The sequence below is a fragment of the Haliaeetus leucocephalus genome, unplaced genomic scaffold (genome assembly GCF_000737465.1).
Source record: "Haliaeetus leucocephalus isolate CR32 unplaced genomic scaffold, Haliaeetus_leucocephalus-4.0 Scaffold317, whole genome shotgun sequence".
NCBI lineage: Eukaryota > Metazoa > Chordata > Aves > Accipitriformes > Accipitridae > Haliaeetus > Haliaeetus leucocephalus.
This window is the reverse complement of record NW_010972753.1, coordinates 4,674,948-4,688,859: the sequence shown is the minus strand read 5'-3', so window position 1 is coordinate 4,688,859 and position 13,912 is coordinate 4,674,948. Positions and strand designations below refer to the sequence as shown.

The 13,912-nt window shown below is 36.9% G+C and overlaps 1 protein-coding gene across 1 annotated transcript in view; it reads right to left on the bottom strand.

The window, feature by feature from the left end:
* IL1RAPL1 (interleukin 1 receptor accessory protein-like 1) overlaps positions 1-13,912 on the bottom strand; it is a 640,049-nt gene that overhangs the window by 332,097 nt on the left and 294,040 nt on the right. Inside the window, exon 2 of the mRNA XM_010571307.1 lies at positions 2,241-2,520. Coding sequence (XP_010569609.1) covers positions 2,241-2,520 — 280 coding nt within the window. The remainder of the gene's footprint in view (positions 1-2,240; positions 2,521-13,912) is intronic.

The following is a 13,912-nucleotide window of genomic DNA, read 5'->3' as shown; positions in this document are numbered from 1 at the left end:
AGTAAAGAGCAGTAGACAGCTATTTTACGTGAGAGGTTTTTCTAGATATTTCTGTAGCAATAACTTTGGAAGTACAGAGAGAGTACATAATTTTGCCAGATGGCATCAGTTCAGCCTCTTATATTTTTCTTTGTCAGGTAATCACTTTATAACATAAGAATCTGAAGGAACGAGGGGAAAAAGGGAACCATTATATTGCTGAGTAATGAATTTTAAATACTTCAGATTAAAATATCAAATACATGCTTATCTCAGGAACATAAAGTATTAAGTTTTAAACTTGATTCCAAATGGGCATTCAAAACTATTTGAAAGTAACCTTTGACTGTATGCACAAAACAAAAAAATATATTTCTCTGATACTGCAGTGAGGATTGTGACTTCTACCAATAAGAGTCTTGAGGATACTGTTGAAAGGTTCCATCCAACAAATCTAAACCTGAAACACTGATAGAAGAACAAGTACAGACTCCTTAGTACCAACCCTTTAACAGATACTTGCTTATTCTAGTGGGTGTCCTTGAAAGGCTTTGTACCTGTTCATAAGAGTATTCAGAATCACAGACTAATTAGTACTGTATTTTTTTTAAATCTATCATCAATCTACACATATAAGCACTGACAAATGGAAATTAAGCATGTGCTATGAAAGCAGTATGTAGCTCAAAGCAGATTAGAACATGCCCTTACCCACCTCCAGATTAAAATCCATTTAGAAAAAGCATGAATAAAGGTTGACATGATAAAGACATTTTAAAGTATGTCTGATTAGCTAAATTCAGCATTAACTTATACTTGCTGAAAAGTCCAATATCAGCTATTTAAGGTTTTCTTTATCTAAATAGAAGGGATTCATTATGGCATTTTAAATAGCACTATGGAATAATTGACAAAACTGTTGCCATTTTCCTGGCTACTGTTACACACTTAGCTGAAAAAATATTAATCTAAACATAAATAAATACTCTCCTTAAGTAGCTTAATGTGTAGTTTCTTGTGGTTTTCTTTTAAAGAAAACCATCATCATCATCAGAACCACGCTGAAAGTGCTACAAAATGTCTCACAGGTTATGTAAAGAGCTCAAAGAATAAATGTTTTTAAAAACACATCATCTGGTAAAAACCTCCTTCACCACACACAACCCAGACAGCATTCCTTGCCTCCTCCCTCTCCCCATCAAAAAGGAAAAAAAAAAAAAAAAAAGGTAGACACTAAACATCTCCAGGTGCTGATAAACCAATTTCCTTATTTTCTTTGCATCATTGGAATAGCTTCATCGTGCGTTCCTTTTCCAGCCACTCAGCCTTACTCTTTCTTTTTGACTCTTTCTATTGTGTTTGAGCAGCAAGACCATTTCTATAGATACGCATACAGAGAGGAACACTGCTTCATCTGTTCAACTAACTGCAAAACCCAACTTTTTCAAACCTTTGAACAATTGGTAGCAACTCTTCTCCGTACTTTCTATGTACAAATTCTAATTTGCATCATTTCGCGTCTATTGAAAATCTAGTATAAGGCTGTGAGACAACATGAAAGTGCCTTGATGATCTTTTTGACTGCAAAGGGCTGGAAACAACATCTCAGTGCAAACCATTTTAAAGATGCAAAAAGAAGCTGAACACCTGTTCCAGAAAGCAGGAAGCAGAATCTAGTCCAATTTATGGTGATGAAGCTTGGTGCATCGGAAGGTTAAATACCTTTGGAAGATATCTGGCACTCAGCCTCTATTATCAGGTTAGGCCAGATGTGTTTCTAGAGGATGTATGTCTGTAAAAATGCTGAAATTTCACCTTCCATTTTCCTTGATGCAACTACTTTATAGCAAATAGCAATTTTTTTACAGAAAAAAATGAATTAAATGAAACCATCTAATAAAATCCATATAAAATTAAATCTGAATGTGAATAAGAAACTTTTTACGCTAGGATGGTGATTGTAGGAGTTAAACCTGAATCAGAAGGAGGAACACATGACTTATGCACCCATTCCCACCCCTCTTATAAATTTCAGATTTTGCTATAAATGACTTAAATTTACACAAAAAACTATTTTAAATGTTCAAGACACTCAATAGTAATTTCTACTTAAGCGTGAAACACTTCAAGGAAGGGAATACCAGGAGGAGAAGTAAAAGGAACACACACAGAAAACATTTCTCTTTGGCACAACAGTCTCACTCTTAAGAGCCTCGTTTCATATCTGGTTAACTAAAATGCAGTATATTAAAATATAGTACCTTATAACACATGCATAAAGCCCGCTGTCTTGTACCACTGTCGGTCGGAACCAAATGGAGTCTTCTTCCTTGCTCATTCTAGTTCCATCAAAAGCTATAGGTTCCTCAAAATCTCCGGGTCCAGAGCTTTTGTACCACATCAAACTAAGTCCAGCACTTTGGGCCAGGGAGTAATTAGCTCTAATATATCCATAAAAGAGTGCACATTTTATACGAACAGGTTCTCCCACTAGAACTTGATATTTCTTGTAATCCACAGACCAGTCAGTGCATCCATCAGCTAAAAGAGAGGAGAAAATGACAAAAGATTACCAAAGGCTTCCGAGAGCACTATTCACACAGCAACCTTTATTGTGGGAAAGCATTGCATTTGAGAAAAGCTCCATTGAGTGACTAGCAGTACTCTTTTGATCCCTGAAAAATTAACTGCATTTTCACACCGTTAATGTCTGCACTTGTCTGTGCAGAAGAGAGTTATTATGAGATTTTTGTGTTAAATGTTGATGATTTCTGAGATAACTCAGCAAAATTGCTCTTTTTTCTTTTGTGGAACTCCAGCATGACCAGTTATAAAATACTGGAGTGAAATCAGTGCAACAGAGAGGCCATGTGGTACACAGAGTGTCATAATCTATGAACTGCATCAATCAAATACCTCCAGGGTAACCATGTAAACCAAAGAAGGTATTACTCAGTGTCAGAAGACATTAGGACAAGGAACTGTGGCCTGAACCAAAAAGTGTGAAACTTTGGGTTACGTTTGGAGAAGAAACTGTCCTAACAAGAAGAGCAAATGTGCAAAACGATACTGCCAGGAAAATTACTGTCAGTATTTTCAATGGATTATTCAAGAGCGACTTAAGCAGATCTTACTTGAAATTCCTGACTTTCTAGGAGTACATTACAAATTAATTTAAATTATTATTTTTTTATTTTCCCCTATTGTGTTTAGCAATAATTCTAGAATAATTTTCATATTCTTCACCTGTTGAATAATGTCAGCCACTACCAATACTGTCCCACAATAACTGTTCATCAGAAAACAACACTAGATTTTTTTTACTTTCTTAACCCCAGCAACAAAACCAAACCCGAAACACAAAACCCCCACCCGACCTCCCTTCCTCTTCCCCATTATTTTGTTAAGAATACCAAAACAACAAGAGGAGAACTGATACCTTCTACAATGGCTTGCTTAACAAAAGCTTATGGGTTTTTTTCTTAAGGAATTTCCACCATGGAAATTCACCGTTAGGTTCATTCACTTAAAAATTTGGTGTCCAGCCTCAGCTAGTTAATCAGGTCCCTGATCCAGTCAGCAGAAAGCAACCAGTACATCCAAAGGCCAATTTTTTTCCATCTTAAAATGAATATCTATGACTCATATAAATATTTGGTCTTTGAATTTTCCACTTCTTTTTATTAACTTTAAAAGAGCTTAGACAGCTAGCTAGCTTAGAAAATCGACTTTTGCAAAGCTAAAGTCACACCAAATGCCTCTCACCCTAGAGCTGGTTGAATACTGACTTTAATGGAGAATTCAAGCTACTGTGCGAGATAAAGCAGTATTCGTACTTTAAACATAGACAATGTTTTCATCTCTTATTTGGGAGAATAGGATGCCAGTTAGTGCTTTTTGCAATTTAAATTTGGATAATACCACAGTACCTACTATACATAGCAAAATAAGAAAGACACAAACATCTCCAAACATCACCGTAATAACAGTATTACTGTAATAAGTAATAACCTAAGTTGATACAACATTGAAAGATGGGACAAAAAAACGAATAAAATAAAAACATTAGAATCAATTTGCATTGTGAACAGAATTCACATAGAGAAATATTTCATATATCTTTGGATTGTCTCCTCCTGCCTTTACTTTTAAGACCAGAAAGGGACAATAATATGTCCCTGTTCCAATTTTCCTATTCAACAGTCCCTAAAAATTAGCAACCTTTACAAGACCCTAATATGACATAGATATACTCTTGCAGAAATTGAAGTGAATGGTGACAAGGCTACACTATTAGCTTCCCCATAGGCATTAAGAAACTAACTTCCATTTATATCAGAATTCATTTACATCTTTGATAATTTCATTTTTTACCTTTCTGAAAGAGCATTCTCTCTCTGATCTGATTCCATTTCTCTCTGCTTCTAAATCCCCATGCCAAAAAATGAATTAACAGGCACCTCTAAGCAGTGTTAATTCCATTATGTAAGTTACCAGGTAATAGCTTCTTCATCATACTTTATTATCAAATTGTAATCTTGCCTTTCACTGCCTAATTAAGTTAGTGTACTTTGGTTTCTATTATTAGTCTGCTGGTCATGTTTTCTCTCTCAGGATACTCAGTTCTAATGGTTCCCAGTTCCTTGAGCTTGATGAATCCATGAGAACATATCATATAATAACACCAACTCTATTTCAAGCCTTCGTATTGAATGATTAACTATGCAAAGCAGATATCCTTGACTTTATTTCTGCATGCTATCCCTCATAAAAAAGTGCTAAGGATCACCTGCAGTCTAGTTTAGTAGGCTTAGGCAAGCATGTTAGCAAGTATTCTATACTCATATGCTAAACCAGAGAGAACTTTATCAAACTTTTGAAAATTAACATTATCAAAGTTCAGTTCCTGAGTCTTAAGGAGAATGTTAACAATAGATTGAATGTGTAGGCATTGTATTTACATTAATGCTCTGTGAAATAGTTATTCCAAATACATAAATTGGATGACATTTCTATGGAAAGAGAATACAAATCGAACACTCCTAAATGCCTAGAATCATCTCAAGTTTCACATTAAGGCTTCATATCACAAAGTACAACCAACATTACATTTTAAGGTAACTATTTACTGAACTACTTGATCATTTGTTGGCACTAACCACATCAATATGTCCCACCAGATAGCTTAAGAGAATATCAACTCAAGCAAATACAAATACTGGCATGCTCAAAATATTATGGATTTGTATTTTATGTTTTATCTAGTGGTGTACTCCAGGTGTGAACACTGGGCCCAGTCCTGTTTAACTTCTTCAGTAATGGTCTGGTTGATGAGGCAGAGTACCTTCAGTAAGTTTGCTGATGATACAAAACTGAAAGGAGAGGCTGATACACCAGAGGGTCGTGCTGCCATCCAAAGGGACCTCATCAGGCTGGAGAAATGGCCTCACAAGAACCTCATGACATCCAACAAGGAGAAGTACAAAGCCCTGCACCTGAGGAGGAACGACCCCAGGCACCACGATGTGCTGGGGGACACCCAGCTGGAAAGCAGCTTAGCAGAAAAGGACCTGTAGTTCTGGCAGACACCAAGTTGAACATGAACCAGCGATGTGCCTTTGCAGAAAAAAAGGTATGCTGAGCTGCAGTAGTCAAAGTAATGCCAGCAGGTCGAGGGAGGTGATCCTTCCCCTCTGCTCAGCACTGGTGAGGCCACACCTGGAGTTCTGTGTCCAGTTCTGGGCTCCCCAGTACGAGAGAGACATGGACAGACTGGGGAGAGTCCAGCGAAGACGCACAGAGATGATTAAGAGACTGGAGCATCTCTCCTCTGAGCACAGGCTGAGAGCTGGGACTGTTTAGCCTGGAGAAGAGAAGGCGCAGGGGGATCTCATCAACGTATATACGTATGTGAAGGGAGGGTGCAAAGAGGATGGAGCCAGGCTCTTTCCACGGGTGTCCGGTGACTGGAAGAGAGGCAGTGGACACAAACTGAAACTCAGGAGGCTCTTTCTGAACATTAGGAACCACTTTTTTTACTCTAAGGGCGACTGGGAGTTGGCACAGGTTTCCTAGGGAGGTTGTGGAGTCTCCACCCTGGGACATATTCAAAAGCAGCTGGACAGGGTGCTGGACAACCCTTTCGTGGTGGCCCTGCTTGAGCAGGGGTTTGGACCAGGTGACCTCCACAGGTCCCTTCCAACCTTAACCGTACTGTAATTCTGTGATTTATCACGGTTACATTCAGTGATAACCTTAAGAAATCATATCCTCTTCTCAGTGTGGTCTTTCAATGAAGTGAACATGAATGTTTCTCTTCCTGCTTACAGAAACACTACACCAGTTAAACTCTGCCAACACTGACATTCGAGTCACTTAGAACTGTATTAACCTTATTACAGCCGGAAGCTTTAATACCTCAAAAATCTTCCAGAAAATACCTCACACTACTGCTCAGCCAATGTGCCTTCATCTATGAGAAGGTGCTAATGCAATTTTGACAGATGTAATAGAAGTTCATCATTCTCATCATAAGACACAGACACCCTTCTGTGATATTTTGTGATAACAGTGATATTTCAGGAGATAACTGTCTATCTGTGCTTAAAATGCTCCTATTCCCCTGTAACTGAGGAGTATAAACAAAGGCTTAAAACCAAATAATGGAGAGAAAAATAGACTGTCATGTCCTTAAAAATGAGATTACTGTGAACACTCAGACAGATGATAGCATGCATGCACAGTGACTGACACGTCCTATGTGCACTCTGCACTACTCTGTGGCGAGTAGAGCACACGTGCATTCTTCAGTCTAGGAGAACTTGGATGTATCAGAAACCTAATTAAAATCCTGATTTCCAAATTCCTTGAAGCATGTAAAGATACATTTTCAGAGACCCAAAACCTAATTGTATTCATGATGCCTTTTACATTCACAGAAATCTTTAGATTTTTCTCTTGACATTGGCAGCTTAAAAATGTTACATATTTGCATGTTAAACACTTGTGTTACTCCCTTCATAAATAGGGATAGAAAAGAGCAAAGGCTTAATGTTCATTCAGACTTGTTAATATTAAATAGCTTGGGGGATTTCTGTTCAGTTTTGTATTCTAACTGTGGTCCATTTCTATTTTGACTGGATTTTCTTTCTTTTCTTTGTGTATAAGTAGGGCATTGACCAAAGAAAATATCTAACATTTCCCTTCTTAGTTATGGCTGCTACCGACACACAATCAACACCTACTTTTACGCTGGTTCAAAACAACTGTGGGAAAAAAAATACACTCAAGACTTTTCAATGTTTTTATTTCTATCATCACGTCATCAGGCAGTCAATCATCTTTATTTTATTTTATAAATTGGAAAGTACTTGAATAATTCAACAGCTTTGAAATTTCAGAACTGCCTTCAAATGAACGGTTGTAGTCCCTGATCTCTATTTTAATATTCTGCCAGTTATTGCTACACATAATAGCACAATACAGGGTCCAGGATGAATATCATTCACTCGGTTATTTCCTTGAGTGATTTCAGGGTATGAAATAAACCACACTACATCACTGTCCTAATAATGAGATCATTCTGCTGGATAAACAAGCTTCTTGCAGGCTGTACCTGCTGATAGGATCCAGCACACAGAATATTTAACATTACTGAAAAGGTCTTCCCCTTCATTTTTCAGGATCATATGTATCATTTTCAAGGCAAAATTCAGTGCTAAAAAGGAGAAAAAAATACAGCTAATAACTCCTGGGTCCCCTGCTACAGCCTGGCTTCTTTCAAAAGCTTCAATTCAATTTGTAGGCTTCAGACTTAGTAGAGGTGTTAAAAGTTTCCAAAACTTTTGTGGAAATCTGAATTCCAGACATCTAAGAAATTTAGGTCTGATAGGTGAAAACAGTTCTCCTAAAACATTTATAACAGTAACAGCAAATTCTCCTAAATGTATTGCACTTAATAATATTTAATAAAATAAAAATTAACAGGTTGATTTTTTCCTGCTTATCTGTTTGTAGTTCTGTTCTTAATGTCATTTCCTACAGAGAGGTTTATGCAATGTGACTGTGCATTCTGTTTATTTGTCAGCCACTTCAGGATTTTTGAACACATTACATATTTGCAACCAAATCTGACAAAGAACTGATCTCATAAGCTGTGAAAAATGTATAAGTAAGGGAGACAGCACCAGGTCTTGTTCCTAAAGCTGGGAACTTGTCAAGGAGGGCATGGCGGATGCAGAAATAAGAAAGTAGTATATAGGGAGAGTAAATATGATGGGTAGAGAAAGCGAACAAAGGATATTGTAGCAGCGCGGCCAAGATTTTTGGGCTGGGTGGAGAAGTATGGGGCATAATCTGTCAAGAAAACAGGCTTCCCTTAACCAGCTGTTCATAAAACAACTTTTCAAAAAAGTTTATAAGGTGATGCCTAAGAGTCGAGGTTACTTTCTTTACGACAATTTTCACAACAATATTTTACCATCAAAATCACAGTCTGTTCTGGATTATCTCTTTTCACCCTGGTTGTTTCTTTTTGCTTGTCGCTTAGACTAGCTAGCATTAGAAAAAGAAAAAAAAAATCAAGATTTTATACTTTATAGCACAATTATTACAGTGCCTGAGCCAAATAACTCTATGCAACATAAAACATGGTACTCTAGCATCTATTTTTGGTTTGTGTATCCTTTTATTTGCTGTAAAAATGAACTCTGACAGGAATGAAGAAGCAGAGCTTAGAAATGCAACACACTATGGAGATGAGAAAGAGAACATGGTCAGTTCTATTCTTAGACCACTTAGATTTTGTACTTTCAAAAAAGTATCAGTATAAAATCGGAAACATGAAAAAATATGGATTTGCCATTACTACTAATGTTTTCAAATGACCACGTCAAGTATGTTTTATACACGATTAAATTTCCTTTTGCACTAAGACTGCTATTACAGCTTTGCACATTACTATGCTGCACTTCTGTTTGAGATAGCATTTTCGTTTTGAAATGCCATTTTTCATTCTCCTGAAAACTCTTACAAAAATTATGTTGTAGGCTAAAAACGTACATATTTCATTCCCAGTCTAGAAGTGTGTAGTGGCTGGTATCAGGGGGTGCCAGTAAGGGAAAAAGAAGTTGAAGGACATTTGAGGGAGACAGAAAAATTATTTTGGATACCATCATCTGCTAAAGAAGTTAGCTCCTAAAAATTGCAATTGTCCCAGCCCCACCTGAGAGAAGCTTTAAAAGTGGCAGATTTTGTAGTTGAGGAATCTTGGCAAATGCACTAGCCCACAGGAAGAGGAGTAATGGAAAAAGAAAGCTATGGTTCACCATAAATTAAAAAATAAAAATGCTGTATTTCTTGGCTTCAGAATACTGCACTAACATGAAACAGAGTACATGTGCCTAGATATTGGACTACTTAGAGGCAGAATAAGCGTGAAAATACCTTTATGTCTATCTGGGGGGAAGTTTTTATGTCATTCTCTCTTTTCCCTAAACCAAGCCAAATTAAATAGTATTTTTGCCTGAATTAACACTAATCCTTTAATTATCACTATTATGTTGTAGTAAAAGTTAAACCATGAAAGTTATTTTTAAGAAAAAAAACCAGAATAAATATACTACGTAAGACAGAGCAACCAAAGGAAGAACAAATGCATGTTGAACTTCTTAAGTTCCTACTCTAAAACAAGAATTCTTCCCCGATGCTCATTCGCTCCCTCTCGCTTCTTCCAAACCCTTCTTTTCTGGTTCACCATGCCATATAAAATAGGAGGCTTAGTAAACACACCTTTAAAGGTAGCCTAGCCCATACTGACCTACCAGGTTCTGGTGGGGTGACCCCAGCCAAGCACCCACACAGCTTCTCAGTCACTAAGCCCCCCACGCAACAGGACAGGGGAGAGAATAGGAAGGGCGCAAGTGAGAAAATTCATTGGTCAAGATAAAGATAGTTTAAGAAGGGAAGGAAAGAGAAAAAAACCACCCAAGCGATGCAAAGGCACTCACCACCTCCCACAAGCAGACCGATGCTCAGCTAGTCTCTGGAACTGCAAACGACTAAAACAAAGAGTAACCCAACCTGAAAAGAAACTACCATGGGAATTGGTTACACTAATTTCTAAAAATTGAACAAGCACACGTAAGGATGTCTTTTAGAAAGATTTCCAAGAAAAGAGAATCTCTGGGCCATACTGGTGTATCATGTTTTATAGCAGATGGCAAATTATTTAATCCCTTCCATAATCTCTTATTGTTGAAACTGCTTCTGAAAATACATTCTGTTTTCCAGTAGCTTCATTTTGGAGATTACGAGGACGATCAAGGACTTCTTCATGTTGGAATTTCAGTAGCACTTGAGTAGCAGCTGCACTTTATACCTTTAGATCTTTTTCCTACAAAGAACATAACTGCTGAATATCACAAACAAGTTGCTGAATATCAGCTGAACTGTGATAACTAAATATGTGAAGACTCTCCACTTGGAGTAAATATGAGAAAATTCAGCAGGTTAGTTCATAACACAAGAGGATTAAAATTAATCAAATTAAGACATGTGCATAGGAGAGTGCAAACACCTTGTTGCAGTGTCTTACCTAGTGGAAATTTCTTAAGCTCCATTATCATGACTATGTGACTAGGACTGTGCAGAAATGAAAAGAATTGCAGTGAGTGCTTCAGAAGAGCTGAGACCAAAAGAAACACTATTTATTTCAAACAGACAATGAGTCAAAGGATCAGTTTTTACTGTAAAGTCTCAAAGATTAAAAGTTCTAACCATATAATTATTAAATATACATAGGCCGTAAGGTTGCCAGCAATAGTATATATTAAAAAAATAATTACATATTTCTGTTTATTAATCTGTTCTACATTACCTTCACTCTTAAAATACTGAAAGAGAGTTGATATATTGAAATCGTGCTCTTGAATTAACAATATCAATATTCTCTGTGAAAGTATATGTTAACTGCATACAACTCCTAGTGATTTTGATGACTATTTATTGCCTACAGGCAGTCCTACTAGACTCAAGCTATAGACAACAGATTTATTTATGGCTGTCAGGGCACCAAAGCGTGGCCTGGTCATGAACACCATTGCATTGGGAGACGAGGGTTTTTCCACAGGACAGGTCAGAGCGGGGTCTGCATTGCCCTGCCATCTGTAAATAATGATTAAAGACGGGAAAAAACCCCACAAGCTGCACCTTGCATGTAGCTGTCTCTTAAGCAGGTGACATGTGTACTTTAAAAGATAGTTCTCCTTTTTAAGAGAGATAAGTCTATTCTATGTTGTGCGATTACATATCTTAACAAATTGAAAAAAAATATACACCATTAAAAGATATTTCTAAATATTTGGTGTACTGCTTTGTGTACATGTATACAAGCACCCAAGGTCCAGAAAGGAACACATTTTCCTTCTTTTTTGCGTTTCTTTTTAATCCCAAGAGCCCTTTAAAATTTTCTGTGTGAACAGATCACTGGGAAAATAAATTCTTGACATTACTCTGAAGCTTACTACCAGCACACAACACATCACCCAGTACCATAACAATTAGAAAATACATACTAGCCAAAATAGGAAATGTAGCCATTGTCAAATTGGAATTTGTTAACTAAAGTAGATCCCCTTTTATATAAAAAATACTGTTATTTAATGACTACCAAAAGTGGAATATAACAGACTGGTGGAGGGGGGGGCGCGGGGAGGAAAAAGTATGCTTGTTCCATAAAACTACAAGAAAAGCTTCCATATATGTGCCACACTGGGATAATTTATCATCAAACTGCTAAGAACGAACACATTTGCTTATGAAATAGAAATTAATTTTTAATTGAAGAAGTTTTTATGATATATGCTCTTTTCCTGCAGATGTTACCAAGTACAAAACATGGTAGTTTAAAGCCAATAGGAACCTCATGAAAGACTTAGCAAGGAACAACAATATTAACTGAACTTTAAAGAGAAAATATTAGCTACAGTAAATCTGCACTCCATGGATTACAAAAAGTCATTATAAATCTGTTTGTACACTTTTTTCTGTTTTAGAAGAACCCATATTATTACAGCATCTGGCATTTTCCTTTTTTTTTTTTTTGTCCATATTAAGTCTAGAAGCTAAAGCTTATGAAAGATATTAAGTTTTGTAAATCTTTGCTCCCCAGTTTGACATTTCCTCTGTTCCCATATGCCACATGTTTGCCACACTTGAGGCAGCTTACCAAAGAGAAAGAGGTCACCAGAGTAATACAGTAGTTCAGTACTTTAATCTCATTAGGCAAAGGAAATGAAAATCATTACTATTTGAGTTTGAGAAGAAAACTTTGCTCCCTTCACCAAAGCTTACTTTAAAGCTTAGCATGAATGTTTTGGCTGAAGCAATCTAAAGAAATAGAATGGATTTAATTGAGTTAGGAATCCAAATCTCTCAAGAACCAGATAAAAAGCTTCCTCGGGTACCTTTGTGGGTCGGGTAAGCACACTGATGTGCCTAGCAGCATTGAATTTCAAAGGTGAAATCAAAACATCAGAGCATTTCCCTTTCCTTCCTTATGCTATATCCTAGCATAGGTCCAAAACAAAATTAAGACTTGTTAGATAAAGCAAAGAAAATATATTCTTATATTCAAATACATTTTTGCATCCTGACTCAATGCATACCACAGAAATATTTTTGGAATGAAATACTGCAAACATCTTCAATCAGAAAAAAATGTCACCTTCAGTTTAAGGACAGATTTTTAGTATATTATAAAATAAACTTTTCATTCTGGATTAGTGAACAAACACAGAATATTTATTTGATCGTGGAACCGCTTTTTCCTACAGTGCCATTAGGACTCATGATCAGGTCAGACAGCTCAGGTTTGCCCTAGCAGCCACACTTCTTAGTGGTCATCTCATACAAGATCCTTGCAGCCATAAAAACTTTTGATGAATGATGAAAACCAAATTATACCACTAGACATATGGTTCAGCATGAAAGTTGCACAGGAGAAAGGATTTGGACTTCGGTCATCCAAATCACAGCCTCCAAGGTAAAGAAGAATAATGCAGTTTTATGCTGATTTACTTCAAGAATTGTTTTGGTAGCCCCATACTAGCTACTATGAAGAAAATTAACTCTATCCCAGCCAAAACCAGCACAACACCAAAACGAAATTCCACAGATTGGATCAAACCAACTTCAAAAGATTTTATGATGTTTTAACTGTTCTTACTCTAAAGCTAGGTAATGTAGCAGACACTCATTGAAAACTTAAACCCCACTGAAAACTATAAATCCCACTGAACAGAAAGGGAATCTATATGTATTTAAAAAAAACCAAAACTTGCACTGTCTCTATAGTTCTAAGTTTGCATGCCAGACAGGCAAAGTGGATCCTGAATGCTCATCGACATTTCTCAAGGCAAGAAGTAAAGAATTCAGCCCAGTGGTGGTCTCCAACTCCAGACTTTTTCCTGGATGTTTAACCTCCGCAACCAACATTTGTACGATATTTATGCGGTACTCCTTACCTTCCTACATTTGGTGCTAGCCATCAAGAGGCCAAAGAGAAGGCTTGCCTTTCTTGGTGTAACAATTTGGCTGGGAGAAGGGACAGCATTTGCTGGGAAAGCAGTGGTAACTAACCATAGACAGAAAAAACCTAGGGCAAGAAGCACAGATATCTCTGGAGAGAGTAAAGTTCTGCAGATACCAATTTATGTGCCAAAACTGAGAAAAAATTCATAGATAAAGTTGGCATCAAGACATAAATTTCAGATTAAGGCTGGGGGATCTTTTTGCTATTGCTGTCACGTTTGTTTATGCTATGCAGCATAGATAACCTCATCAACAGGCAGCAACAACAAAATCCCTGTGTTTTAATTGGTTTTAGCTGTTCTAAACCTTAAATTTTCCCTAAAAATGCTTTCCAGGGGAAAAA